This window comes from Delphinapterus leucas, chromosome 13 (assembly GCF_059928025.1).
Source record: "Delphinapterus leucas isolate spDelLeu-1000000601 "Yukka" chromosome 13, BTC_Dleu_Yukka2, whole genome shotgun sequence".
NCBI lineage: Eukaryota > Metazoa > Chordata > Mammalia > Artiodactyla > Monodontidae > Delphinapterus > Delphinapterus leucas.
In genome coordinates, this window is record NC_143141.1 from 85,933,464 (window position 1) to 85,959,070 (window position 25,607).

The window sequence follows — 25,607 nt, forward strand, 5'->3', positions numbered from 1 at the left end:
CTTGAGGTCCCATGACGGCACTGGCAAATCTGGTGGGGTGTATCAGGGTTTGAAAACAAGGATAGGAAGTATTTTGAATATTCAGGTGATTACAGCTGAGACATTGGGGAAATGCAAGCTACCGAACTGGTTTCCCCAGCGCATGTGTGAGGGCTGCTTGCACAACCGAATGGAAACAGCAGAGCTTACTGGCTCCACGGAGACAAAGTGGTGATGGAAGAGCAGGTGGGGATCGCCCGGCCCAAGATGCAGTTTATACTGATTTTTGCTTTCCAGATAAAAGCACCTACAACTTGAAATCAGGGTTGGAATAAATCTGTGATGTTCAGCTAAATGAGAGTTTGTTTTGTTTTTAAGATACAGAGGCGTGAAGAGATGAACTGTTTGGATCTGGGCTTCAGGAGGAGCTCAGCCCGGCACCCTGTACCAGAGTACCAGAGACATCTTTGAAGCATTTCAAAGAGGGACCAATATTCTTACATTTGTTCCCGAAACACTCAGGCTGACGCACACAGGTAAATCAGTAGGATGCCTCAGGTACCCTATTGTGTCGACGATGCACAAAATCGATGAGTTATGACGGCTTTCAGGTGATCTGGGTAAACTCGCCAAGGGTTTTGACTGATTTGTCCAAAATGACAGACAAATCGGGTATACCACAGAAAGTGTCCAAAAAATGAGGACAGTGGACATGACGCAAGGGAACCTGTCTCGTGTCTTTTATTTTACGTATATTATAGTGTTTGGGGATCTTAAAAAACTTGCTGGCTGGGAAAGACGGGCTGGCCATGTTTTAGGGATAGCAAAAGGCCCAGCTGAAGCACGCCTGTGATGTGCAAACTAGCTGATCCAGAGCCAGGCCTCCTGTCTGGCCTGTGCACCCCCAGGAGGCACTAGTCCTCTGCCTTAATCAGCCCAGGGCAAAGGCACCAGGCAACCAAGGGCCACCCCTATAGCTCAGAGGCCACTGAAATGATTCACACTAGGCAGTCCTAAGCTGTTCGCCTTGCCCTGCCTTTCCTGCAGAAATCCCAGCAAAGGCCGTGGCCTCAGCTCCGCCCGCCCCCATCACTTGTCTTTTGCCTCCTGACCACCCTGGTGCTTCCCCACGTGGCCCTGCTGGCGAGCTGCCTCCCATTCTGAGAAGCTGCTAGTATAATAAGCTTGGTTTTCCTGAGCCTCTCCTGTGTTTTCTCTTGTGGCTGCCACCTGACTGACATCCCATTCAAGAACAGGGAACGGAGCCCACCCGTGTAAGAGCCACGTGTTAAATACACCGATTACAGGCCAGGTCCTGGGAGGCACCCCAGGTACAGCGTTTAACGGAACCCTCCCATCAAGGTGGGACGAGCCCAGGGTGGCAGCCCTCTCCTCTCCTCTCTGTCTTCACCCCTCCTTCCCCCACCGCCCCCCGCCGAGTGCACACAGAGGGTCAGTATTTCACCGAAGGCATCAGAAGAGACGGGCTCTTTTATTCCAAATATTGAATGAACAGTTCACAGCGTTAAGGGTTTCGTTTTTTTGTTTACTGAGTAGAAAATAACATGCTTGATATCACACCGTAGGAAATCAGCATCTTAATAACTTACCAAAAACTATTTAAAATTCACACACCTGATTTTCAGGGAAGTCTGTCATTCGTCTCATTTGTTACAATACATCCTAGCTTTGCATCCAGCGCAATGCAATGAAGTATCACAGTGATTTTTATCATTGCACCAGCATACACAAATACAGATGAAGCGTTGTAAATAAAATATATTTAAAGTGGCGATCCAAACCTAAAACGGAAAAGGGATCCTCTTTGAAGGTGCAATCATTTTCTCCAATGTGCCAGGGACACACACTTCTCTTCATCACGTGTGATGAACGTTTGATGACTTGTCGCGATGGAGGGATTCGTTTCCATCGGGCAACTCTGAAATGCGTGGCCCAAACACAGCATCCTAGCACGTGGCTTTCGGGGTCACTGAGTTACGGTTGCGTGAACACAGATAAACAAGCTCGCACATGCGTGAGCGCTGCCCGGGCACAAATCCCGCTTTCCGAAGCCACGAGGCAGGTGTGAATGTCACTGCCTCTCCAGGGGTCACACTCTGAACCTGACACAGACCCGAGTGTGACTTTCTGGAAGGCGTGCTCTGTTTCAGAGGGCAGTGGCGTGGAAGCTTAGGGTGCATCAAAATTGGGGGGTCCAAAGTTGCATGCTCTTGCGAGAGGACTACAGCTGGTCGTCTTCTACTTAGTTCACAGCAGTTAAAGTTCACCGCAGAATACCCTCGTGACAGAAAGAATGAAGGTAGCCTCTGAAGGTCACTAATGGCTAGCCCAGGTTAAGGCAGGGCTATTTTAAATCATTTTTAATGCCTCCAAAAGGGCATCTGCACATGTGGTGTGCGTTGCTCCGCGAATCTGCGACCAGCTACGCACGGCTGTTTGCGTTTCTCTGGGTGGCCACGCGAACGGCTCGGGAAAGGCGTCCGCTGCCGGCAGAGCCCACCGGCGACAGGGGAGGCAACGCCTCTGGGTTTTCTTTCACAGAAAGAGTAAAACTGCATTCAACTGTTTCACTGTTTGCCTCCATGACTCTAACCATGCGACTTAAATAGGAGAGCATCTCAACCACCGGAGTAAAACGCTCTTTAACAAAATAAGAGCTCGAAAAGCGAAATCTTTTACCAAAATAATTCTTTCACTTTTCAAATTATTCTCTTCTCCACAGGCCAATTTAACAAACAAGGAAAAGAATCATCTTCTACCGGCTTGACGAATGTCACTCAAATGACTACTTATCCACTTGCCCTTAAATCTGAGTGGGAAAAGCTAAGGGAAATAAAAAGTATGACTCATAAATTCCAAAAGAAGGTCAGTGCTGTGAGAATTACAGAATAAGGCTCTTTGGATGGTCTAACACGTATATCTTTTTAATGTATTACTGACAGTTATAATAGAAAGAACATGGCTAAAATGCTTATAGCAGTAACCCAATCAGAGTAAGGTAATAAATAATACTATCTACAAAGAATATAATTTAACTTCTTCAAACTATTTTCTTAAAACCAACCAGTTTCTGTTGAGAGCTCCCAAAAGAAACTGACACCATCACCGCTTGGCATAAGCTCTGCGCGAGCCCACGTTTTCAGCAGCGCGTTGCCAGACAGGTTGCTGGCAGAGTGTCGAACTGATTCGAAATGCTGCCCTAATAATATTTCCTATAATCTGAACTTAAGGCATCGCAGAGGTACAGGAAGCTGGAAAAAGCACATTCTAAATAAAACATCTTCCACGGGTGCGTTAAGGCATAAATATTCCAGCCTTGTGCCACAAAAGTAGGGGAAAATATGCCAGTTATATAGGTTAGCCTTAACCAGAGGAATTAAAACCATCGGACCAGTCGGCAAACACCACAAGGGAACATCCGCAAGGTCAAGGCCCAGAACGGTGGGGTTTGGAGTCCCTTCCGAGACCTCAGAGTCAGGTCACGGGACCCCGCACAGCCCTCCACGTGGCACAAATGTGTCCCCCACTCTCCCAGAAGTCGTGCACACCTGGTGCCCCTCCTTGAATCCCAACATCCCAGGGACCCCCGCTTCACAGCCCATCTTGCACACTAACCGCTCCCAGCCTGCAGCAGGCTGGGGAGGGCAGCGCTGCCACAGGCTCGAAGCCTCAACCGGGCATGGCCTCCCCACCAGGGACGCACCCGACGCCCCGTCTAGGACGTACACATCACTTAGAAATGTCAACCCCGGCCAGGGGGACCGGGAGAGAAATGCTCCTCTGCTCTTAAGCAAATGACTGCAGGTTCCCAAACCTATCCTTTAATGGGGGCGCCTGATCTCCACAGGATGCCAGGAAGTGGCCCGGAACGCACTATGTTGATGCAGAATGAACGTCCTGGTTCTCAAAGGGTGGCGGTGGTTCTCTCCAAAAGGTGAAGTTACTGAATGTATCTGAACAGGGAAAGTCTGAAGAATGGCTCCTTTTCAGCAAGGGGAAAACGTGGTCGACCACCTCGCAGAGTCTCACATACCTGGGAGGAAGATGGACAACGTCACCGCCTGGGAGGGACACTCGGCCACGCGGGACACCAGCACGTACCCCCCGAGCGGTGCCCGGGAGTCAGGAGGGATCCAGGACCCCCAAGAATGGACCCTGTGCTTAACACAAGGGAGGCTGTTCTAGAATAATCCCTCACTAATTAACGGGAAATCAGAGAGTCTGCCAAGGAGGGGAGTCGGAGACGGCCTCATGGGCAAGGCGGGTGTGACCTGACTTCGCTCAAAGGAGCAGAAGCAAGACAGCATGACAGACGTACAGCCGCCCGCCTTGGGGGCAGTGGAGACAAGAATCACAGAGAAGTCACATCTTCGGAGCGTCACCCAGAGACTGCCTCACTGTGCAATGAAAGGGCACTGGGCCCTGGGGTTAGGAGACTCCAATCTGACCTTCAGCTCTGCCATTTATGGGCTGTGCCACCTCCGACAAGTGGCTTCATCTCTCTAAGCCACGATTCCCTCAACCGTAAAGGGAGAAAATGAAAACTGTGCACAGTGCTCACGTGAGAATTAAATCAGATAACGTATGCCACGGTAAAATAATGTGAGCCGATGCTCCATAAATTTATTCAACAATAAATCATGAACACTACAAAATAATTCGCCCTGGCTAATTGTTAGCCTCAGGAAAACAAGCCATAGTTGGCATGAGGGTCAAGAGACCTGGGTCAAGACTCCCGCCTTACTGCTGTGGAACCCTGGGCAGGTGTCTTGCCCTCTCTGGGCCTCAGGTCCTTATGAATATGGACTTGGACCTGATCAGTGTTTCTCAACGCTCCCTGCAAGACTCTCTCACTCTGTTTTCTGTGTATTCCCAAGAAGATGTTGCGTATTAGTTTCTGTGGCCTAGAACTACCAAAAGAAAGTTGCTCTACTGATATGCATTCTCAGACCTCCGGGCACCTCCAACCAGAAACTGTGACAAGCCCAGGCCTCCCTGCGCATCCTCGGAGTCCTCCCTGACAGCCGCCGGTCCCTCTCCAGCTCTAATTTGCTAAGAACCAAAAAGGCTTTTGAAATCCAAACTCAAGGAATCAGCATGTTCTGAGGCATAAAATAACTTCTAAATAAGGGTGAGTGTGTGTGTACTTAATAAAGGTCCTCCAAAGAACTTATGAGAGACATTGTGTTTGCACAAACTGGGGAAAATCCCTCTTAATAAGCAAGAATCGTCTTTCCTAGGGATTAAAACAAAATTTTAAAATGCCCTCTGGCTTGGAGACCTGTCTGTTTGAGTTCTGTGGCTCTGGAAGGGGGCCCCTCCCTGCAGGGGGCAGTTCTCGGCTCATTATTAGCTCCGTCTGTGCCTCTCGGCCCAACCCTCCACACACGGGGCTCCTCCAGAGCAGGCAGAGCTCACACACTGCTGGCCATAAATGCCAAGAAGGAAAGCACTGAAGCCCCCCATCGGCGTGGGCCCCTGACTTCTCCGAGACAATGTCCCAGCTTCCAAGGGGCAAGCACCCACTTGGCTCTGAAATGGTGGTACCGAGTTTGGTGCCACCAGAGAAAAGTGTGTGCTTCAACTGGGGAAGGATAGTCTCTCTCCCACAGGGAGAATCACATCTCCCGGTCTAGGTAGAAGAAAACACCATTCCTTGGCGATAAATAAAGTTTCCTCCCCCAAGGCGTGGGCAAAGCGTGCATTTTTACCCCAGCATCTCAGCGAACGGGATAACCTCAGAGGCCTCCTGGGCAGACCTTCGTAGATGCTGGCATCCCCCTTTCAACACCTCTTATGACAAGACATGCCACTGGGCTGCTGCCTGGGCAGAAACCTTTGCCACTTCAGGGCAGTGTGCCATCAGCTGAGAGTTCTTTTGACCCTAAATGGAAATCCGCTCTCTCCTCGAGACCGAGGAAAGACTTTCATGTGGGGAACGACGGAGAAGAGGGAACTGAGACGTTATCAGGGCGGCCGCTCAGAACTCAGGAGAGGGAGAAACCGTAAGGAAAGGGGTGTGGAAGAAAGAGTCCCTGCTGTCGTTCTACCCATCAGGCAGCACCGGTACGGCCTCCCCTTGTGAAGGATGGAGGCGGGTCCTGGCTCCCCCACTCCCCTCTCGCCCCACATATCCTGGGAACTGCTTACTTAGGTCCTGGCCTGGCTGTGGGGGAGGGAGGCAGGGCGCCCTCTAGCCTGGAACTATCCTCTTTAAGCTGGATTAGACTCCCAACGGGTAAAAGGATCATCTTGAAAGTGAAAATCTGCCCTAGGGGAACCTCGATCTCTATCAAACAGAAAAACCAAACCCTGGGAAGCCGCTAGACCCGAACTCCCCCAGTCCAACTCCTCCACATAAGGAGGGCCCCAGCAGGCCCCCTGGGGTCGCTCAGGCCAGAGGCCATTTTCCAGGTCTGCAGGGATCGGGCCAACAGGGGTACGGCCTCTGAAACAGACAAGGCAGGACGACACCTGTCTGCCCGACATCACCCAGTGGGCAAAGCTGAGGAAACACGCTCCACTCTAAGAAGTCAGGAACCCAAAGCGAGACACATCCAAGTCAAGGGAGATTCCCGGCCGGCCAGGAGGCCTCACTGCAAACAGTAACCCAGTTCAGCCCACGGCCTTGGGGAGAACGCGCTTCGGCCAAAAATACGAGAATTCTTACCGTCACATAGCCATGTTTCTGGTGAGAATGTTATTACAGGTCAGTAATATGAAGGGCTACATAGGTTCTTCATCTTTAAATATATCTTCTCATGATATTTTAATCTGGCTATATTTCTAATTCGCATTCTAGGCTTTCAAAACGAATTCGGCAAATGTAAGCCAGTAGTTTTCAAATTCATGCCATTCCACTCTGCAGCGGTATCTAACCACTCGTTTAAATTTTCGACCCGGTGGGGATCTGATTTAATAATGCAGGCTGTCCAAAAGTTACGTTCTGGACAAAATCCGAGACGTTAACGTATGTTTTCCTTGTAGGAATTAAAGATTAAAATATAGGCACCGAAGGATTAAAAAGGTATAGTGTTGACTGTGAAACACCACTCCAAGGTCAAGATGACGACAACAGGTAATGACACAGCGATGACAGCGAGGGGGCACAATACTCACGAGGAGACGTTGGTCTTCGCGTGCTCCTGCACCAGCTCTCCTTTGGGATTGACGGTGAATATCCTGTTCAGAGACACTCCCACTTGCTTGTACGAGTACACATCCTATATTTGGTAAAGTGTTAATGAGAAGAAAAGAGTTCATCGTAAATACAAATATTTCAGATTTGATACAAATACAGGCAGACCGCAGAGTTACTGCGGGTTCGGTTCCAGACACCACGACAAAGCCAATCACACGAACGTTTTGGTGTGCCGGTGTATATAAAAGTCATGTTTACACTACACTGTACTCTATTAAGTATGCAACAGCTTTATGTCTAGAAAAAGTGCATACAAAAAACACTTTAGGGCTTCCCTGGTGGCGCAGTGGTTGAGAGTCTGCCTGCCGATGCAGGGGACGCGGGTTCGTGCCCCGGTCCGGGAAGATCCCACGTGCCGTGGAGCGGCTGGGCCCGTGAGCCATGGCCGCTGGGCCTGAGCGTCCGGAGCCTGTGCTCCGCAACGGGAGAGGCCACGACGGTGAGAGGCCCGTGTACCGCAAAAAAAAAAAAAGTTTAAAAAAACGCTTTATTGCTGAAAATGCTAACCCTTATCTGAGTCTTCAGCGAGTCCTAGCAGTCACATCAAAGATCACTGATCCCAGATCACCGTAATGTATAAAATCATGAAAAAGCTTGAAATATCACAAGAATTACCAAAATGTGACACAGAGACAGGAAGTGAGCAAATGCTGTTGGAAGAATGGTGCTGACAGACTCGCTCGATGCCACAAACTTTCAATTTGTAAAAAAAAAAAAAAAAATGCAGTATTTGCAGAGTGTAACAAATCGAAGCGCAATAAAACGAGGTCTGCCTGTGTTATAAAACTTTCATTAAACTCGAATAATACCTCCAAGTAGTGTAGAGAAAGAATGTCTCTGGATGTGAAACTAGTAAGTAAGTTGTCCTCTCTGGGCCTCAGTTCACCCCTCTATTCAAGAACTGAGTTAAAAAGTAAACCACCTACTACATCCCCTGCAATTCTAACATTCCTTAAGGTTACTCCGTGACCCATTTTCTTGGGCATGAGTTTCAAAAGCAGGAGAATTTTCTGACTGGGAAGTAAGTACCCAACTACCTTCTCCAGAATGCTGACCCTTCTAGCAAATTTGGGAAGTATGCACAAAATCTCAAAGTACTACTTTTACTATAGGAAATAACACTCTTAAAACTTGAGACACTGAATTCACCTTTGTGCTCTGTGGTCCCATTCCGGTAGAAAGGATCTAATCCTATTTAATGTTCTTGTTTTACTAATTTAGCAAGCAATTTGGAATTTAAAGTTTCTAGTTTCAAACTGAAACCCACAAGCCCACCTTCAAAGAAAACTAGATGCCACGAAATAATGACGATCTCCTTGCCTTTAGACGTAGGCAAGCGGCTCCTTAGCAGTTATTTCTAGTAGTAGGAGAATCTGGCTTCACTTGGGAGTCTAGGCCGGCCTTTCAGATGACGGCTATCTGAACAGGCAGTAATTTCAAGAATTCGTATATACCCGACTACTACTTACAGCTGGTCGGTTTCCAAAAGCAGCATAAAAGGGTTCTGTATTTGGAGAAAACAAGTTTTTGATGTCTGTCAAACACTGGACTTTAAACTTCTCTGGCTTCTTTTCGATCACTTCTCTGTTAAAACAAATAAATAACGGGTCAGCACGAGAGCGTCAGCTTCATTAGCATCAAACTACTTTTAACCGTCAAAGGTGCTGGGATACTAAGAGCGCTTTCTTTCGTATCTTCAGAAGTTAAATATGCGTAAGTCGGTTAAGCCACCCCAGAGAAGCGCTAGACAGAAAGTGAATCCGTACTTTCAAGTCTTCCCACAAGGAAAACACCCCAGACGAGTGATTTCGACAGAGACTTCCACCAGTCCTCCAAGGAACAAAGAATTCCAGGGCACAGAGGAAGAGAAAACCTCTCCTGACTCACTTCACGAGGCCAGCATGACCTCAAAAACTAAACCGAAAGAGGTAGTAAAGTATGGGGAAAGTGTGGGCCAATCTCACTCGGGAACGCCAGTGCAAAAATTCTAAATGAGTTAAAAACTTCATTGCAATATATTAGCGAAGACCTAAATAAATGAAGAAATATACCATACAATTGAATTGGAATATTCAATATTATAATGAGATGTTAATTCTCCATTGGTCTACAGATTCACTGTCATCTCAATTAAACTCTCACTAGGTTGTTGTCTGCATGTTTTTATGGAATGTGACTCAAATCGCTATAGAGACGAACGAAGGCCAGAAACGGAGGCACACATTTCCGGGCCTTCAATTTATGAGCACGACGACCAAGTCAAAGCAGAGGAGAAGGGCACTCTTTTCAGCAAATGGTGCTGAGACAACTGAATATCCATACAGGTATAAAGAAAAAGAAAATGGACCCCTAGTGCACTCTATATACAAAAATCAATTCCTGGTGAATTACAGACCTCAATGTGAAAGGCGACACCTTTAGGTAAAATACAGGAGACTTTCCTCAGGCCCACAGTCAGGGAAGGCTTTGTCAACACACAGAAAGAACAAAACTACAGGGGAAATGATCTGTTCAACTAAAGGCAACTCAGATTTATGTTCATCAAAAGCCATAAACTGGAGAAAGATATTTGTAGCACTCGTAACAAAGGCTACGTGTGCACAATCTATAACACTCTTACAAATCAAAAGGCAAATAAGGGACAGACGTGAACAGGCACTTCACAGAAGATGAAGCCCACATGGCCAATAAACGCGTGGAAAGAGACATTTCTTACCCACCAGAGAAGCAAAAATGTAAACGGCGGACAACACGTAGGTAAGAAAGTAAAGCCGATGGAAGGAACACTTCGCACTGTTTGCTTCTGGTGTACGAACCGGTTCAGCTACTTTGGACAACGGTTTGCAACGGCCAAAGAAGGCCACGCATGTGCATGCTCTGTGGCCCAGCAATCCTGCTCCTGGGGGTGTACCCTGGAGCACACTGCACAGGTGCCCCCAGAGGACACACACAGGCAGCACTGCGCCCGAGAGCAGAAAATCACAAGCGGCTCAAGCACCCACCAACAGCAGAAAAGATGAGCGGGCTGTGGTGGAGTCTAACAACGGGACCTACACAGAAGCAAAGACGAGCCAGTTACAGCGACTCTCAACAATCCTGGGAACGTCACGTTGAGCAGTAAAAGTGAGTTCCGGAAGAACATATGATTCATTTACATAAAGTTCACAAATGTGCACAATTCAACATACTGGTTAGGATCACACATACACGTGCTAACTATTTAGAGGAGCAGGGAATGACTAACGCAAAATCCAGGGATAGCAGTTACTATTACGGCTCAGAGGGTGGAGTGAGAGCACATCCTCTCGCTTTATCTCGGTCGTGGGCAGGCTGGTGTTCACTGTCTGATTATTGGATGATCTCAAGGGTCCCTTTCAGTTTGCGTATATTACAGAGATACTGCATATCTATCTATCTATCTATCTATCTATCTATCTATCGACAGATGCCTTGCATGTATTTTTTGAACTATTCTTCGGCGCCTCAACAAAACGTAATTTAGATGATGCTAATGCTGATGAGCCCCAAACTGAGTGTCAGAAGGCCCAGGGGCTGGTCCTGGCTCTGCACGGCCTTCTATGGACTCCAGAACCCTCCTTAGCACTAAAAGGGCCTTACAGTCTACATCTAAGGACTCTTATACAGAGACACATGAGTGAATGTATGATTATAAATCTCAAACTTCAATCCACTGCTTTGAGAGCAGCTCAGGACACTGCCCTGGGCCCCCAGCTCCAGGGAGGCTGCTGCTTTCCTGCCCCCCACTAGGAGGCCAGACTTAGTTTGGCTTGGCTGTCCTGAATGCAGGCATGAAGGGGAAGGGGAGAGGGTCATCAGAAATGGGCTGGTGTTCAACACCCATTTATGATAAAAACTCTCCAGAAAGTAGGCATAGAGGGAGCTTACCTCAACATAATAAAGGCCATATACGACAAACCCATAGCCAACAGCGTTCTCAATGGTGAAAAACTGAAACCATTTCCTCTAAAATCAGGAACAAGACAAGGATGCCCACTCTCACCACTGTTATTCAACAGAGTTTTGAAAGTTTTAGCTACAGCAATCAGAGAATAAAAAGAAATAAAAGGAATTCAAATCGGAAAAGAAGAAGTAAAGCTGTCACTGTTTGCAGATGACATGATACTATACATAGAGAATTCTAAAGATGCTACCAGGAAACTACTAGAGCTAATCAATGAATTTGGTAAAGTATCAGGATACAAGATTAACGCACAGAAATCTCTTGCATTCCTAGACACTAATGATGAAAAATCTGAAAGGGAAATTAAGGAACTCCCATTTACCACTGAAACAAAAAGAATAAAATACCTAGGAATAAACCTACCCAAGGAGACAGAAGACCTGTATGCAGGAAACTAGAAGACAGTGATGAAAGAAATTAAAGATGATACAAACAGATGGAGAGATAAACCATGTTCTTGGATTGGAAGAATCAACCTTGACAAAATGACTATACTACCCAAAGCAATCTACAGATGCAATGCAATCCCTATCAAACCACCAATGACATTTTTACAGAACTGGAACAAAAAATTTCACAATTTGTATGGAAACACAAAAGACCCCAAAGAGCCAAAGCAATCTTGAGAAAGAAAAATGGAGCTGGAGGAATTAGGCTCCCGGAATTCGGACTATACTACAAAGCTACAGTAATCAAGACAGTATGGTACTGGCACAAAAAACAGAAATATAGATCAATGGAACAGGATGGAAAGCCCAGAGACAGACCCACACACATACAGTCACCTTATCTTTGATAAAGGAGGCAAGAATATACAATGGAGAAAAGACAGCCTCTTCAATAACTGGTTCTGGAAAAACTGGACAGCTACATGTAAAAGAATGAAATGAGAACACTCCCTAACACCATACACAAAAATAAGCTCAAAATGGATTAAAGACCTAAATGTAAGGCCAGACACTATCAAACTTTTAGAGGAAAACATAGGCAGAACACTCTATGACATAAACCACAGCAAGATCCTTTTTGACCCACCTCCTAGAGAAATGGAAATAAAAACAAAAACAAACATATGGGACCTAATGAAATTTAAAAGCTTTTGCACAGCAAAGGAAACCATAAACAAGACAAAAAGACAACCCTCAGAATGGGAGAATATATTTGCAAACGAAGCAACTGACAAAGGATTAATCTCCAAAATATACAAGCGGCTCATGCAGCTCAATATCATAAAAACAAACAACCCAATCCAGAAATGGGCAGAAGACCTAAACAAACATTTCTCCAAAGAAGATATACAGATGGCCAACAAACACATGAAAGGACGCTCAACATCACTAATCATTAGAGAAATGCAAATCCAAACTACAATGAGGTATCACCTCACACTGGTCAGAATGGCCATCATCAAAAAATCTACAAACAATAAATGCTGGAGAGGGTGTGGAGAAAAGGGAACCCTCTTGCACTGCTGGTGGGAATGCAAATTGATACAGTCACTGTGGAGAACAGTATGGAGGTTCCTTAAAGAACTAAAAATAGAACTACCATATGACCCAGCAATCCCACTACTGGGCGTATACCCTGAGAAAACCATAATTCAAGAAGAGTCACGTACCACGATGTTCACTGCGGCTCTATTTACAATAGCCAGGACATGGAAGCAACCTAAGTGTCCATCGAATAAAAAAATTAAAAAAAAAGCTTCTGATGAACCTAAGGTCAGGACAGGAATAAAGACGCAAACGTAGAGAATGGACTCAAGGACACGGGGACGGGGAAGGGTAAGCTGCGACTAAGTAAGAGCGTAGCACGGACATATGTACACTACCAAATGTAAAAGAGACAGCTAGTGGGAAGCAGCCGCATAGCACAGGGAGATCAGCTCAGTGCTCTGTGACCACCTAGAGGGGTGGGATAGGGAGGGTGGGAGGGAGGGAGACGCAAGAAGGAGGGGATATGGGGATATATGTATACGTATAGCTGATTCACTTTGTTATAAAGCAGAAACTAACACACCATTGTAAAGCAATTATACTCCCATAAAGATGTTAAAAATAAATAAATAAATATTTTTAAAAATAACCAATGAAAGAAAAGAACTGGGCTGGTGGTCTATAAAAATAAACGGTGTGACCAGGACTCCTCATTACGGGAGGTCTCAGACCAGGCAGGTGGTGATGGTGGCTGGTAGAGGGGCCACTGGACCCAGCCGAGGTCCCTGATTGGACGGAAAGCACATAGATAGATTCTCAGAGTCACTAAGACTCAGGCCAGCGATGCAGGGAGAGGGGCAGCTCCCCACGAAGGAGGGCAGCACGTGCTAAGGCTCAGAGCAGAGACCATCTCTCTGGACAACGGAGACAGCTCAGCACGACTGCATCCCAGAACCCGGAGAGAATGAGATGGGCGAGAAGGACAAGGCGGGTGGTGAAGAGCCCGTGATGCCGAGCTCGTGGCCTCGGGCTTTCTCCCGAGGGCCGTGATGAGCCAGTGAAGGATGCTGATGGGTGACGAGGCCAGACCCGCACTTGAGGCTGAACCTCCGGGGCCCAGCACGGAGTGGGGGTGTCGGCTGGGAGGACGAGTAAAGCAGCTATTCTGGCAAAACCTCCGGTGAGCGGGAGAGGGGTCCCGAGCCGGCCCAGAGGTGCGGGGCGGGGGGCGGGCAGGCTGAGCCCTCACCTGTGCAAGGCAGAGAAGAGGCTACTGGGGCTGAGGAGCAGCGGCCCCTGCGGCAGCACCGTGCCCCGCTCGTTGACCCAGTGCAGGTAGCCCCGCGTCATGTCCGCCATCCCGATGGCCCGTGCGGAGCAGTAGAGGAACTTGTACCCGTTTCTGAAAAAGAGATGAAACATTCCCGCTTAACAGCATCACGCGATGGAGCCATCTCGCGTGCACAAACCCTGATCTGTATCTGTTTCAGGAGGAAGGGCGCGGCTCTAATTCCCAAGCAAAAGGCCACGTTCTATAAAATCTTAATGGCGAAAGAAGCCTGAGTGCCTTTCTCTGCCGTTTGCTAAAGGACCCTCACGGCCTCACTCGGTTTAATCCTCACGGGAACCTTGTTCAGTAGGTGTCTTCCTCTCGCTTTACAGTTAGGGAAACTGAGGCCGGAGGCATCAAACTGTCCAACTTAGCTGCACCCGGACCGTTCATACATCTCCATCTGGCTGCTCAGCTGTATCCTTTATAATACCCTGATAACATAGACCAGTGAATGCGTTTCCCCAAGTCCTATGAGCCGTCATCAAACCTGGGGAGGGCATGTGGGAACCCTCACTTTGTAGCCAAGTCAGGCAGAAGTGTGGGTAAGCTGAGGACCTACCGCTTATGACTGGTGTCTGAATTTGTGGCGGCCTTGCGGGAATGAGCCCTTAACGCATGGGGTCTGCACTAACTAGGTAGTTAGTATCAGAATTAAACTACTGGACACCCAGTTGGTGTCTGAAGAGAACTTGGGAATTGTGAAATGTGTGAAACCCCCACACATCTGGTGTCGGAAGTGTCGCGAGTGAAGAAACAGATCACAGGAGGGTTCTTCTGTTAAACACAACTTTATTACTTTAGAAGAACTACATGTCCCTTTCTTTGAACCGCTGAAAACTTAGGAGTCTGAAATGAGATGCTGTGCTACAAATATAAAATATAGGCCAGGTTTCAAGGCCTTACTATAAAGAGAGAACATGAGATACCACCCATTCAGAGTTTTGATATCGAGTACATGATTAAATGGTAGTATTTTAATATACTGGATTAAATACATGAAAAAAAAATGTTTAACCCCCATCTGTACACTGATATCTCTCAACTTTACATTCGTAGCCCAGACCCCTCTCTTAAGCTCCAGAGCAATACACTCAGTGGTACACACCACAGTACCCATCAGATACCCACGAGTAGTGCCTCAAACGCTTCCAGGCACCCCTGGAAGCCCAGGGGTGGGGCCCACATCTCAGGGGCCCCCCTCGGTTTCTATCCCCACCACAACCCATCGGCAAGCCCGCTCAGTCCCACCCGTAGCACCATGAACCCCGTGCCGCCCCTCAGTCCCCCTGCCCCCGCCAGTGGGACCTCTGACCTCTGTTCCTGCAACAGCATCAATCATCTCCCTGCCCCCCGCCGAGCCTCCACAGAGAAAGAAAACTTAATACTCAACTCTCCAAAGCCTTGCCAGTTCTCTCAGATATAATCCAAATTCCTCGCCGGGACCCGCAAGGCCACTGAGACCTGGTCCCTGCCTTTCTCTCCAGCCCCATCTGCTCCCTGGCACCGGGCTGGACACCAGGTGTCCTCACCGGTCCTCGCACTCGCCACACCCCTTCCTGCACCTGCCGTTCCTGCTGCCTGCACACTGTTCCCCTAGACCTCCGGGCTTGCCTGCCCCCTCACCTCGTCGAGACCTACTCAGACAGCACCTCCTTGGCGGGCCCTCCCTCGTCCGCCTAGCTAATAAAACACACCCTCCCTCACCCTCACCCCAGGCACTAAGCCCTCGCTCTGCTTTTTTCCTCATGTACCACCGGTCACTAATATTACACGACAGCCCCTTGTTTGACTGTGTCTCATTAATCCATGAGCCCCCTGAGGGTAGGGACCTTGTCTCATTCCTCGCTGTTAACTCCAGCGCCAAAAACAGTGCTTGGCAAGTAGCAGACACTTTGTAAATCTTTGCTGATGGGTAAATACAAACTACCCGCTTCCTATCCGACTTACTGCTCCACAGTGAATACTTCGTGTTGGCCAAAGGACTTGTCTCGAGATTTGCCTAATAATATGTTCTTTAAAACCAAGAAACAGGAACGTGCTGGGACGAAGAGAATCTAGGAATATCAGGTTGTTTGGAATACAGGGATGCATCTGAAAATCAAGCAAGCACTTTAATGAAACATCTTTGTATCTGAGCTGTCTAATTAATGCAATCTTTTTTTAAAAAATCACTATTTCTGTATATAGCTCTTCACATCAAAGTCCTAAAAACTGCCACCTGCAGGGGTCTGAGACGCTAATTTTATTTAAGGCTTGGTTTGCAAATATGCTCCAGGGCTTGATCCTGCCACTGGCTGTCCTCACCACACAAGTGTTCTGCTTCAAAGGCCGTTACTAAACGTAGCTGGAAAAGCAGCTCGAGGACGTCCTAACGGGAGAAATGCCTGTTGGTGGCAGCAGGGATCACCTCTCCAGAGCCTTCACCCCGGTGAAAGCTGTGTGAAACGCCAGGTGTTCCCGTCAGTCACTCAGGTGGCAGAGAGTCACCAGAAAGATTACTCTCAACGGTACCCCTCGTGGATAAGACCCTCGCTCAGAAGGGCAGCCAGTAGCAGGATGCAGCAGGCATACCACCGGACACTCCCGAGCCAGGCTGGGCTGGGCGTGCTCAGGGGCCCAGCACAGCCCTTCCCTGCAGGAGTAGAGTGTACTGCGGGACCAACTATAATGGAAACAGGACACGTGATGGAGCAAGGTGGCCACGAGGGACCCCAGGGCAGGAAGGACAGCCCTGCCTGAAGAGGTACCAGTGAACAGAAGTGCAACACACACACGTGGGTCACACTTATCCCTCCGACATCTCAGCAACTAGAACAGGGCTCTGGGGAAACGCCAGAGACAAAAAGAAGGCATCATTCCATGGCCAGGCTTGGTACAAATGATTTTCTCCTTTTGTCCCAATCTCTACATCCCTCTTAGAGGCCTGGAGAGATACTGAAATAGACTGGAAAGATTCCCTTTGGGTAACCTTCTACCTCTTCTACTTAATTTTCCAAGATAAGCTTCTATATTGGAGTTTCTCAATTACTAGTTGCCAATGACACGCCCCAGTCATGACAATCAAAGATGTCTCCAGACATTGCCACACACCATGGGGGGCAAAATCCCCACTGAACGACAGTGATGTAGAGGAAAGGGAACTCGGTAGCCCTGTCTGCAGCCCTAGAGGAAGGGTACTCGCCTGCCACCTTAGGAAAGGAAAGCTCAGGGCCAAACTCAGGCTCGTTCTCAGCCCCGCCTGCACGGGCCCTGGTGTCTGGTGCCAGCCAACTTCCAAGTCACAGAGGCCGCCGGCCCTCTGCACCGTGGGCCCCCTGCACCGCCGACCCCCTGCACCGCCGACCTCCTGCACCGTGGACCCCCTGCACCGTGGGCCCCCTGCACCGGGGCCTCTGCACCGCCAGCCCCCTGCACCGCCGACCCCCTGCACCGCGGGTCCCCTGCACCGCGGGCCCCCTGCACCGGGACCTCCTTTCTGTGAGCGCTCCTCACCCCCACGAACCTGCCCATCTCTCAGCCCCTCTTCCCACTGCTACCTCCACCCGTGATGAGCCTTCCTCTCTTTCAAAACTCTGCTCACCCAGTAAGGCTCAGCTCAGGTGCCACCTTCTCGCTGAAGCCTTCTTTGATTCCTCGCCCTTCCAATCAGAATTCACTTCTCCTTCACTGACATCTGTAAAATCTGCCTCTCTCACTACACCCCGCCCCAGTGCCTCGTTACGGGGCGTGCTGTAGGGGTCCTTCTTGGGGGTCACAGGGTGCCCGACGGGAGGGGCTGGCAGCACCCCCTAGCGTACCCAGAACAGCGCCCGGTGCACAGAAGGTTTGTGGTCGGGCTCAGCGCATCCTCAGGGCTCTCACAGAGCCTTGGCTTGGAACAGCGCACGCGGGCTCGGGACTGACTTGAACCACCCGACCTAGCGGCGCAGTGCTGCCAGCCTAGCAGGGACCGACCGAAGGGATGGTGGGATCCAACTCCGCCCTTCGGGGATGAGGAAGCCAAAGCCGCGAGCAGGGGACGGGTCGGAAGGTCTGTGGTGGCCCGACGGCTATGGCCCCTAGAGCCCAGGTCCCCGACTCCCTCCCATTCGCCACACCACACTCTCCCTTCCTGGCAGACAGCGATGACGCGATAACTTAGAAAGACCTGAGGTGAGGGGAAGAAAGAACCGCTGTGGGCGGGAGAAGAAGAAAGATGCTAATGTCTGCTAATGATCGGTCCCCGTCTTCAGCATCTCGGCTTCAGACGATACATTCCGCAGGCCACAGATGAACTAATTTATCCATGGAAACCCAGGAAGCATTCCTCCCGCTAATCATGGGGCCACCGACTTCCGGTTACGTGAATATAAAAATATTTATCCAGGAAGGTAGGAAATTAGAGCAGTTTTTGTCCATACTTAGCCCCCCGCAAATCCCCACTGGCTCAATGATCTACATATTTTAGGAAACGGTCCTGCTTTATTTTCCTTCTACTTATTGGACACGTATATTTGAATACGCGGGAGTTTCACATCTCTTCTATTTGTATCTGCTATAGCTCCTTTTAATCAATAACCAAGTCTGCTTTTTAAAATCAATAACCAAGCGAGCTTTATATCCTCTCTATGAACAAGGTGATGATCAACCTGACAGGTAATTTCTCATGGGCTGACTTATTCAAACGAGTAATTACATTTGGCAAAAAATAAATACAATGGTCCTCATTTTCTGTTGTTTCCAGGCAAGTGGTCATCTGCAAGACTGGTTTTTCCGTTAGAAAAATACTGCAGGGCATAAAATTTGAGGGGTACCCAAATGCAAGGAAAGAAGCATCAGGGAAGAGTGATCAGTCCAAAACTCAATTAAACGGCCCCTTCCTCCTGGTACTCTGTCATGTGAAACATTTCTCTAAATACGTCTCTGGGTGATCACAAATATGACACCAACAGAAACGGCCACCCAGCCTTTGCCAGTTCTCAGTCCGTCCCTGCCCTTCTCCCAGCTGGGGCTGCCGAAGACTTGGAGGAGGTAGCATGTGAGACGCTGGCTGGATGGGCATTCGCTCTAACCAGCTACGAAAGCCGACACCACGTCCAGCCTGGGCTAGAACTCTGGGATGGCACCAAGGCCACCAAGCCAGGCCGAGCCCTTGGGTATCAGGAAGCCTAGAGGAGGAGGACGTAGGGCTGCCCAGGGCACCAATTCTGGCCTGAAGGGGCTTGGTGAGGACCATGGGGTCTGAGCCGGGCATTACAGGCTGAAAAACTGGGGGAGGCAAAAATCAGAGGTAAAGGCACGCCAAGCAGAAGCCACCATGTGAGCAAAGGTGGGAAGATGGGAAAACGACGGATACGGGGTGGGGAACAGTCAGACTGGATTCGAGCAGGAAGGTCTGCGGAGAAGCAGCAGCAGATCAGGAACTGGCGGAAGCTGACCTGAAACCGCAGGGTTTGAGAGCCACGCTAAGGAGGCTGCCCTTGCTCCCGTACAGAGCCCCTGAAGGCGATGGCCGAGCTGGCGGACGGCCAGGACATCACTGGTCTAACCGTCCGGGTGCCACTGAGGACACACGTCAAACTCAGTGAACAAGTTAAGTGTCAAGCTCCTTCCTGTCAACCAAAATGAAAACACAACAAGCAGTCTGTGGCTCTCAGGTCCTCACCCACAGACCGGACTCATTCTGAATCAATCAATCGAACCAAAACAACGACCAGGTATTCTTTGGTAAGCTACGCAACTTTATTTTTCAAGAAGATACCTTTTCTAGGAGAACCCAAGAGAGACACAAATCAAAACCAAAAAAAAAAAAAAAAAAACCGGCAAAACATAGTGCCTTTTTTTAACCTTACAGTAAGAACAGGGATAGCTTTATGTTCCAAACCCAAAATGAATGAGGCTGTGAACTACTCTGTATCCTGACCCACAGGGGTTTCTTTCGACGAAAAATAGAGACAGTTTTCAGTGTGAGGCCAGTCAAGGCAGCTCATCAGTGGATTAATCCTTCGAGGCAAAGAGTCAGCCGTGCGGAGGTGGCGGGGAAGGCCCTGAACGCATCGCCTACAGGAGGGAGGCCGGGAGAACCTCTCAGGGGGCAGCCCGGGAACATCGACCAAACCTTTCCGTGTGCTCGGCCTTCCACCGGCAATTCTACTTCTGAGAATCCACCTTACAGCGGCCCTTGTGTAAGCGTCGTACCTTCTCTACTTATCTGTACGCTTGTTGTACATAATAAGGACTTTCTGTAAATGCTGATTGCATCACTATTGGAAAGAGTGAAAAACTGGAAACGCCCTATCGTGCTCACCAACAGAGGACTAGTTAAATGCAGGGTGGTTTACCCACGGCATGGAATTTTGTACTGCAGTTAAGAAGAACGAGGTAAACCTCACACATAATGAAACAGAAGGATCTTCATTAAATAATGTGCACGTGGGGCGGGGGAGCATGTAAATGAATTTTCAGTATACACGGAACCAAACCGGTCACAGTGGTTCCACTGGTAGAGAACGCATAATACTCGTAGCCGATAACTTACAGCTTATCGGTAAGGCAGGAGAAAGATGTGACCTTTGTACTTTTATATTTCTCTTGTTTTTCTTATTTATTTTTTTCAAAGAAGCATGTATTACTTTTAACATTTCTTAAGGAAGACATCCAGAAAAGGAAAGTCAAATCAATGAGCTGGGCATCTAAGAAGTGAGAAGCTTTGAATCCACCAGGAGGAAAGGTCCTCCCAGGCACTTCGTGCCCCACCAACCCGAAGCGTGAGGTCCAGCAGGCCAGAGACCATGTCTGCACCTCCCGGCTGTAACTAAGTGGAGGACAGAGAGGTTTCACTTACGTGGGAGACTCTAGTCCACAGAGAGATGGAGACAGTGGGACCAAGCTCCTGCTGGTGGTGGTGCAGGGATGGGGACCCCAAGGGCTCTGAACCCTGGAGACGAACCAGAGCAGAAGTACTGCACTTGGAGCTATAGGTCGACCAGGGTTTCAGTGAGTTCTGCCTCTTAGCAGCTACGGGAATTTGGACAAATTGTTTTAACCCTCTAAACCTAGAAATGACATTACTTGCTTCTCGGAACTACTGTAAGAGTTAAGTGAAGTGACAGATGTACCCGACACACGAGAGCAACTCAAAATCTACCCTCCCACACTGATGTCCCAGGTACGGCCCCTCGGCAGTGTGCTCCCCGGACCAGGTGGGCAAGGTGTGCACTGCTGGCTGGCCCACAAAACCTGCTTGGAATCTGGACCTTTTCAGCCTAAAATAACTCCCTTGGTCTACATCAGAGACTACCATGTCCTCACCCGACTATCTGTGCCATTCCTCAGTATGAACTGAACCTCAAGCCCTCCCCTAAGGCTGCCACCACCTTCCTCCTCTGTCAATTTGCAATTCCCCGGCCACTTCCTCTCTTGCCTTTTGGTACTGAATTCAGATCTGAAGTTGGCGGGATTCACCACGCGCTCACCCTCCCTGGCCAAGGGACACCCGTCTGTAAGTCAGCCCGTCGGCAAAGGTTCCGTGTGCGGATTTGCCGCAAGCACTTCGCTGGGTACTTACTGGCTCACTTTATGGTACAACTTGGCGATGCCCTGGTGGGTCCAATCCTTCCCAAGGGTGGGCAAAATGTGGCCAAGAGTATCTGATCTAAATAAAAACAGAGACAGGAAAAATAAAGTTAAAAGGGCATCGCGAAAGGGGGAAAAAGAAAAAAGTCATCCTGACTCATTGCACCAAATGCCTCATTAAAAAATGCAAATGGGATCCACGACTTGCTCTCTGGACGGAAACCCCGAAACTGAGCAACAAAGCCAGGGAGCCACCGCCCCAGAGGGAAGCGACCCCCAATCCCCCACTGCAGCTGTTTAAATCAAGGAGCTGTGGCTCCGCGGGCGGCACCGACCGCCCCAGAAACTGAACTGCATGAGCTGCACGATGCCCCGGAAAGAGGAACTGACACGCTGGCTCCAGGCCCCGGGGTCCCACGGCCCCGAGTCGGCGGGACCCACCTAGTGATGGTTCCATCGATGTCAGAGATGATAACCTTATCGTCCCAGTTCCACAAGTAGATGGTGCCTTCACAGCGGCACGTGCCCTGGTACTGCGTGGTGACGCTGAAGACCACGTCGTTGGGTCCGTTCTTCAACTTCAGGCTTTTCTGAAAGATATGCACTCTGTGTCCGCTGGAGGGCGAGGCTCAGAGAGACGGATATTCGGTTTCTGTTCCACGAGAAACCGGATCCGGATTTTGTTTTTGTCAAAGCACCACCCTAGGCTACCGTACAGTTCTTTCCCTGTCTTGCTCTCGAGGAGGACTGGTCTTTCCAGGACTTGGGCAACCTGAACCCCAGGCCCCCTCGCAGGCCCCAGCGTAGCGCAGCTCACCCTCACCCACGCCCCCCTGGGGTTTGTAAGTGACGGGCTCTGAGGGTCGCCGCAGGAAATCACAACTTCAGACTGGGATGTGTTTACTAGGCCACGGCTGAGTACGAAGGGCCATGGCCGGGGAGACGAATCTAAGTCAAGGATGAAAATACGTTCCCCGAACCAGCCACGAGTACTAGTTAATACACGGACACAAACTGGAAGAAAGCAGTCGTCTCAGTTATCAGGTACATCTCGTATCCAGAAGCCCAGAAGCTAGACCCCAGGAAATCACACTGGATTCCGAAGGCAGAATCCCCTCTCAGCGGTTCTGAATCTCGGCACCGGGGCCCTCGAGTGCAAGCCAGCTGGGGGCAGGAGTCCAGGTCGCCCCCAGCGGTGCAGGGTGTCAGGCCTGACCGTTCTCTTTTCCCATCAGACACCATCACAACTAAGCCTGGCCCCCACAAACTCCTCGGAGAGCAGCAGATACCTGCTCGCTGTCTGCTCCTGGGAAACAGGGTCCAGGGATTAAAACTGGTGGCACGGCCGCAGAGCAGAGGACACTGTGACCAGGATGGCCCCCTGCTACCGGAAGCTCTCTGAATCCCATCACAAGTCCTCCTTTTCCCCCAATTCAGGAGATGCGGTTGACTTAACAAACATCTCTGGAAAAGTGGAAACAGCCCTGCGAGATCTGGGCTCTCAGGCATTCACAGCTCAGAATAAATTCACGCCTTCAGGCCGCCCTCCGCCAACACTTGCGGACAGGAGCCTCCAGGGCAGCGGCAGGGCCGGCACAGGGGAAGTGATGCTTTGGAGCCAGCCCGGACAGGAGCTGACGTGGGGCGTGAACCGGAGACACCAACAGAGGGATGTGAGGTTCGCAGGGGGGCGGCAGGCAGTTGGATAGAGGTGCCAGAGCTGAAGCTGGAGACAGAGCATGGGAGGGACGCCCGGGTCATTGAACCCACCGAGTCCAGGTGGCCGTGGCTGGGCCAGTGCCCGCAGCGTGGTGGAGGGGGAGGACAGGACACTCACCAGCTGCTCTGACGTGAGGCGCAGGGTCTTCTTGTAGCCAACGCTGGACAGCAGGGGGGGGCGGCTCGTGCTGGGCAGCCTGGCGGACGCGTGTTCCTCCTCGCTGGAGGATGACTCATGCTTTATTCTGGAACACACAATGATGTAACTGCCAATTAGGAAGTACATCTGGGTAGCCATTAAAAATGCATCAGGCCGGGCTTCCCTGGTGGCGCAGTGGTTGAGAGTCCGCCTGCCGATGCGGGGGACACGGGTTCGTGCCCCGGTCTGGGAAGATCCCACATGCTGCAGAGCGGCTGGGCCCGTGAGCCATGGCCGCTGAGCCTGCGCATCCGGAGCCTGTGCTCCGCAACGGGAGAGGCCACAACAGTGAGGGGCCCGCATGCCGCGAAGAAAAAAAAAATGCATCAGGCCGGACTCGATGACGGAGCCCATCGGGTGGTGGTCACTGACCAGAGGCCATCACTAACGCCATCCATGCGGCTCCTGCATTATTCATCCGGGACTGCCTCTCCTCATTCACCCTGTCATCACCACTCTACTTTAAACCAGGAGGCTCCCGTCCTGATCAGCGGGCTCAAGCTCCCTCCTGGCCTTGGAGGATGCTCACATTCCCTCTCTTGCCCTGTCCCAGGCTGCTGGCCAAGCACAGGAGCCCAAATTTCCTGCACGTCCAAGCTGACCGGTTCCCGGTACACACCGCTCCAAACGCACAATCCCAGGTAACGAGGACCCTCTAGGCCTTACGAACAGGTGCCGGGGGAGCCAAGAAAGGCCCCCCGATGCTCCCCTGGACCCCTAAGCAGGCTGCCCCAGGAGCAAGAGCCGTACCTTATTCACCTGCACAGGATCCAGCGCTCCGAGCGCTTCTGGACTTCTCCGCGTGGTCGGGGCTGGGAGGTGCGGGTGGGAAGCAGGCTCATTTTCTTTAAATAGCTCAGATAAGGCATGTCAGCAATTAGCTGTTCCCTGGATTCAAATCCTGCTATGGCATAGTCCCCAACCCAGCAGTACTAGACCTGCTTCCTGGGACCATTTTCTTTGAAAATGCCGTTAACGCCCTACAAAGTGCTTCGTAGACGTTTGTTAGGCTAAATGGAGAAAGCTAGGCAGCCCCAGAGCAGGCCCCACCCGACTCCCGGGATGCACGCTTCCCCCCCGGCCGCTCCCCCGCCGCAAAGCTTCTGGTTCAGCGCATCCCTTTATGCAAGACAGGCACACGGGGCTCCATCTTAGCTTTGCGTCTCAGTGAACTCCTGCCCCCTCGCCCTCCCTTCCCTTCTACCAGGAAATGATTGGGTATTTCCTCTGCAGCCTGTTGCTTTCTTGCCCCATGTGCTCGTTCCAGAAGCAGTTCCTACAATCCGATACTGCCCCGCACTAGGGCAGACAAGAGGGAAGACCCCATTACATGGCACCCCGCTTCTGTGCTCTTTCTACTGGCTCCTTCCATGTCCAGAATGAGCCGCCCCTCCTCAGACCCCTGCTGCCGGGGCCCTACGAGGGGCGGCCTGTGGGCTGTGGGCTGGTGGACTGGAGCTCATGCCACCGATGCCTCTAGGCACCATGCCAGGCGTGGAGGATACAGCAAGCAGCCTGGTCCCTGCGCTCCCTGGGGCTTTCTGTCTGAACAATCACAACAGAGCTGGACAAGTGCTATGCTAAGAAGGCAGAGGACATCTGAGAGCAGCCGGACGAGGGGTCCAGGAGCTACACAGAACAATCTGGGCTGGAGTCACAGACTTGGCCATCACGGGGACACAGCCCTGGTGCACGAGCCGTGGGGACAGGTGACTATGTCCACGGAGAAAGAGCACGTTAGCCTAGAATCCCGGTTGGTCCATGGCGGGGTTAAGCTACAACTGGATGAATGAATCTACACCTGTGACGCTGGGGGCCGGTTCTAGGTAGAGTGGAGACCTGAGAAGCCCGGGTTTGAACCCCAGGAACTTCAGGCTATGTTATCCTGCTCAGACTATTTTCTTTCAGACTAGACTTCCTCATCTTAAAGTGCAGGGGAGCAAACGGCATCCCACCGACCAAGAGATCCCGGAGGCCGGCAGGTACGAGACAGAAAGAAGTGGACCGGGAAACAGGCGTCCCAGGAAAGGCCTCACAACCACAGGATTCCTCTCTGGGCCTCGGTGGCTCATCTGTAAAACGACACAAAAGTCCCTTCCCCTTCCGACCCCTGCCGATCCTACAAACAACGCTGATCCTTTTCAACCAACAACCTAGAGGTTGGTTTTCAGACAGACGGGTAC

At 50.3% G+C, this 25,607-nt stretch overlaps 1 protein-coding gene across 17 annotated transcripts in view; it reads right to left on the reverse strand.

Moving 5' to 3' along the window:
* Positions 1-25,607, reverse strand: part of LPIN1 (lipin 1) — a 142,054-nt gene that overhangs the window by 16,622 nt on the left and 99,825 nt on the right. For 7 of the 17 annotated variants that reach the window (XM_089923425.1, XM_089923430.1, XM_022554192.3 and 4 more), the window contains 7 exons: positions 23,344-23,470; positions 21,948-22,096; positions 21,499-21,585; positions 13,869-14,021; positions 8,671-8,785; positions 7,120-7,223; positions 1,453-4,033 (listed from right to left, as the gene is read on the reverse strand). In XM_089923425.1, coding sequence (XP_089779551.1) covers positions 3,874-4,033; positions 7,120-7,223; positions 8,671-8,785; positions 13,869-14,021; positions 21,499-21,585; positions 21,948-22,096; positions 23,344-23,470 — 895 coding nt within the window. In that variant the 3' untranslated portion in view covers positions 1,453-3,873. Of the gene's footprint in view, positions 1-1,452; positions 4,034-7,117; positions 7,224-8,476; positions 8,786-13,868; positions 14,022-15,902; positions 16,044-21,498; positions 21,586-21,947; positions 22,097-22,905; positions 23,233-23,343; positions 23,471-25,607 lie in introns of those variants that run through there. The other 10 variants (XM_089923429.1, XM_089923427.1, XM_089923426.1 and 7 more) reach the window with 9 other exon arrangements.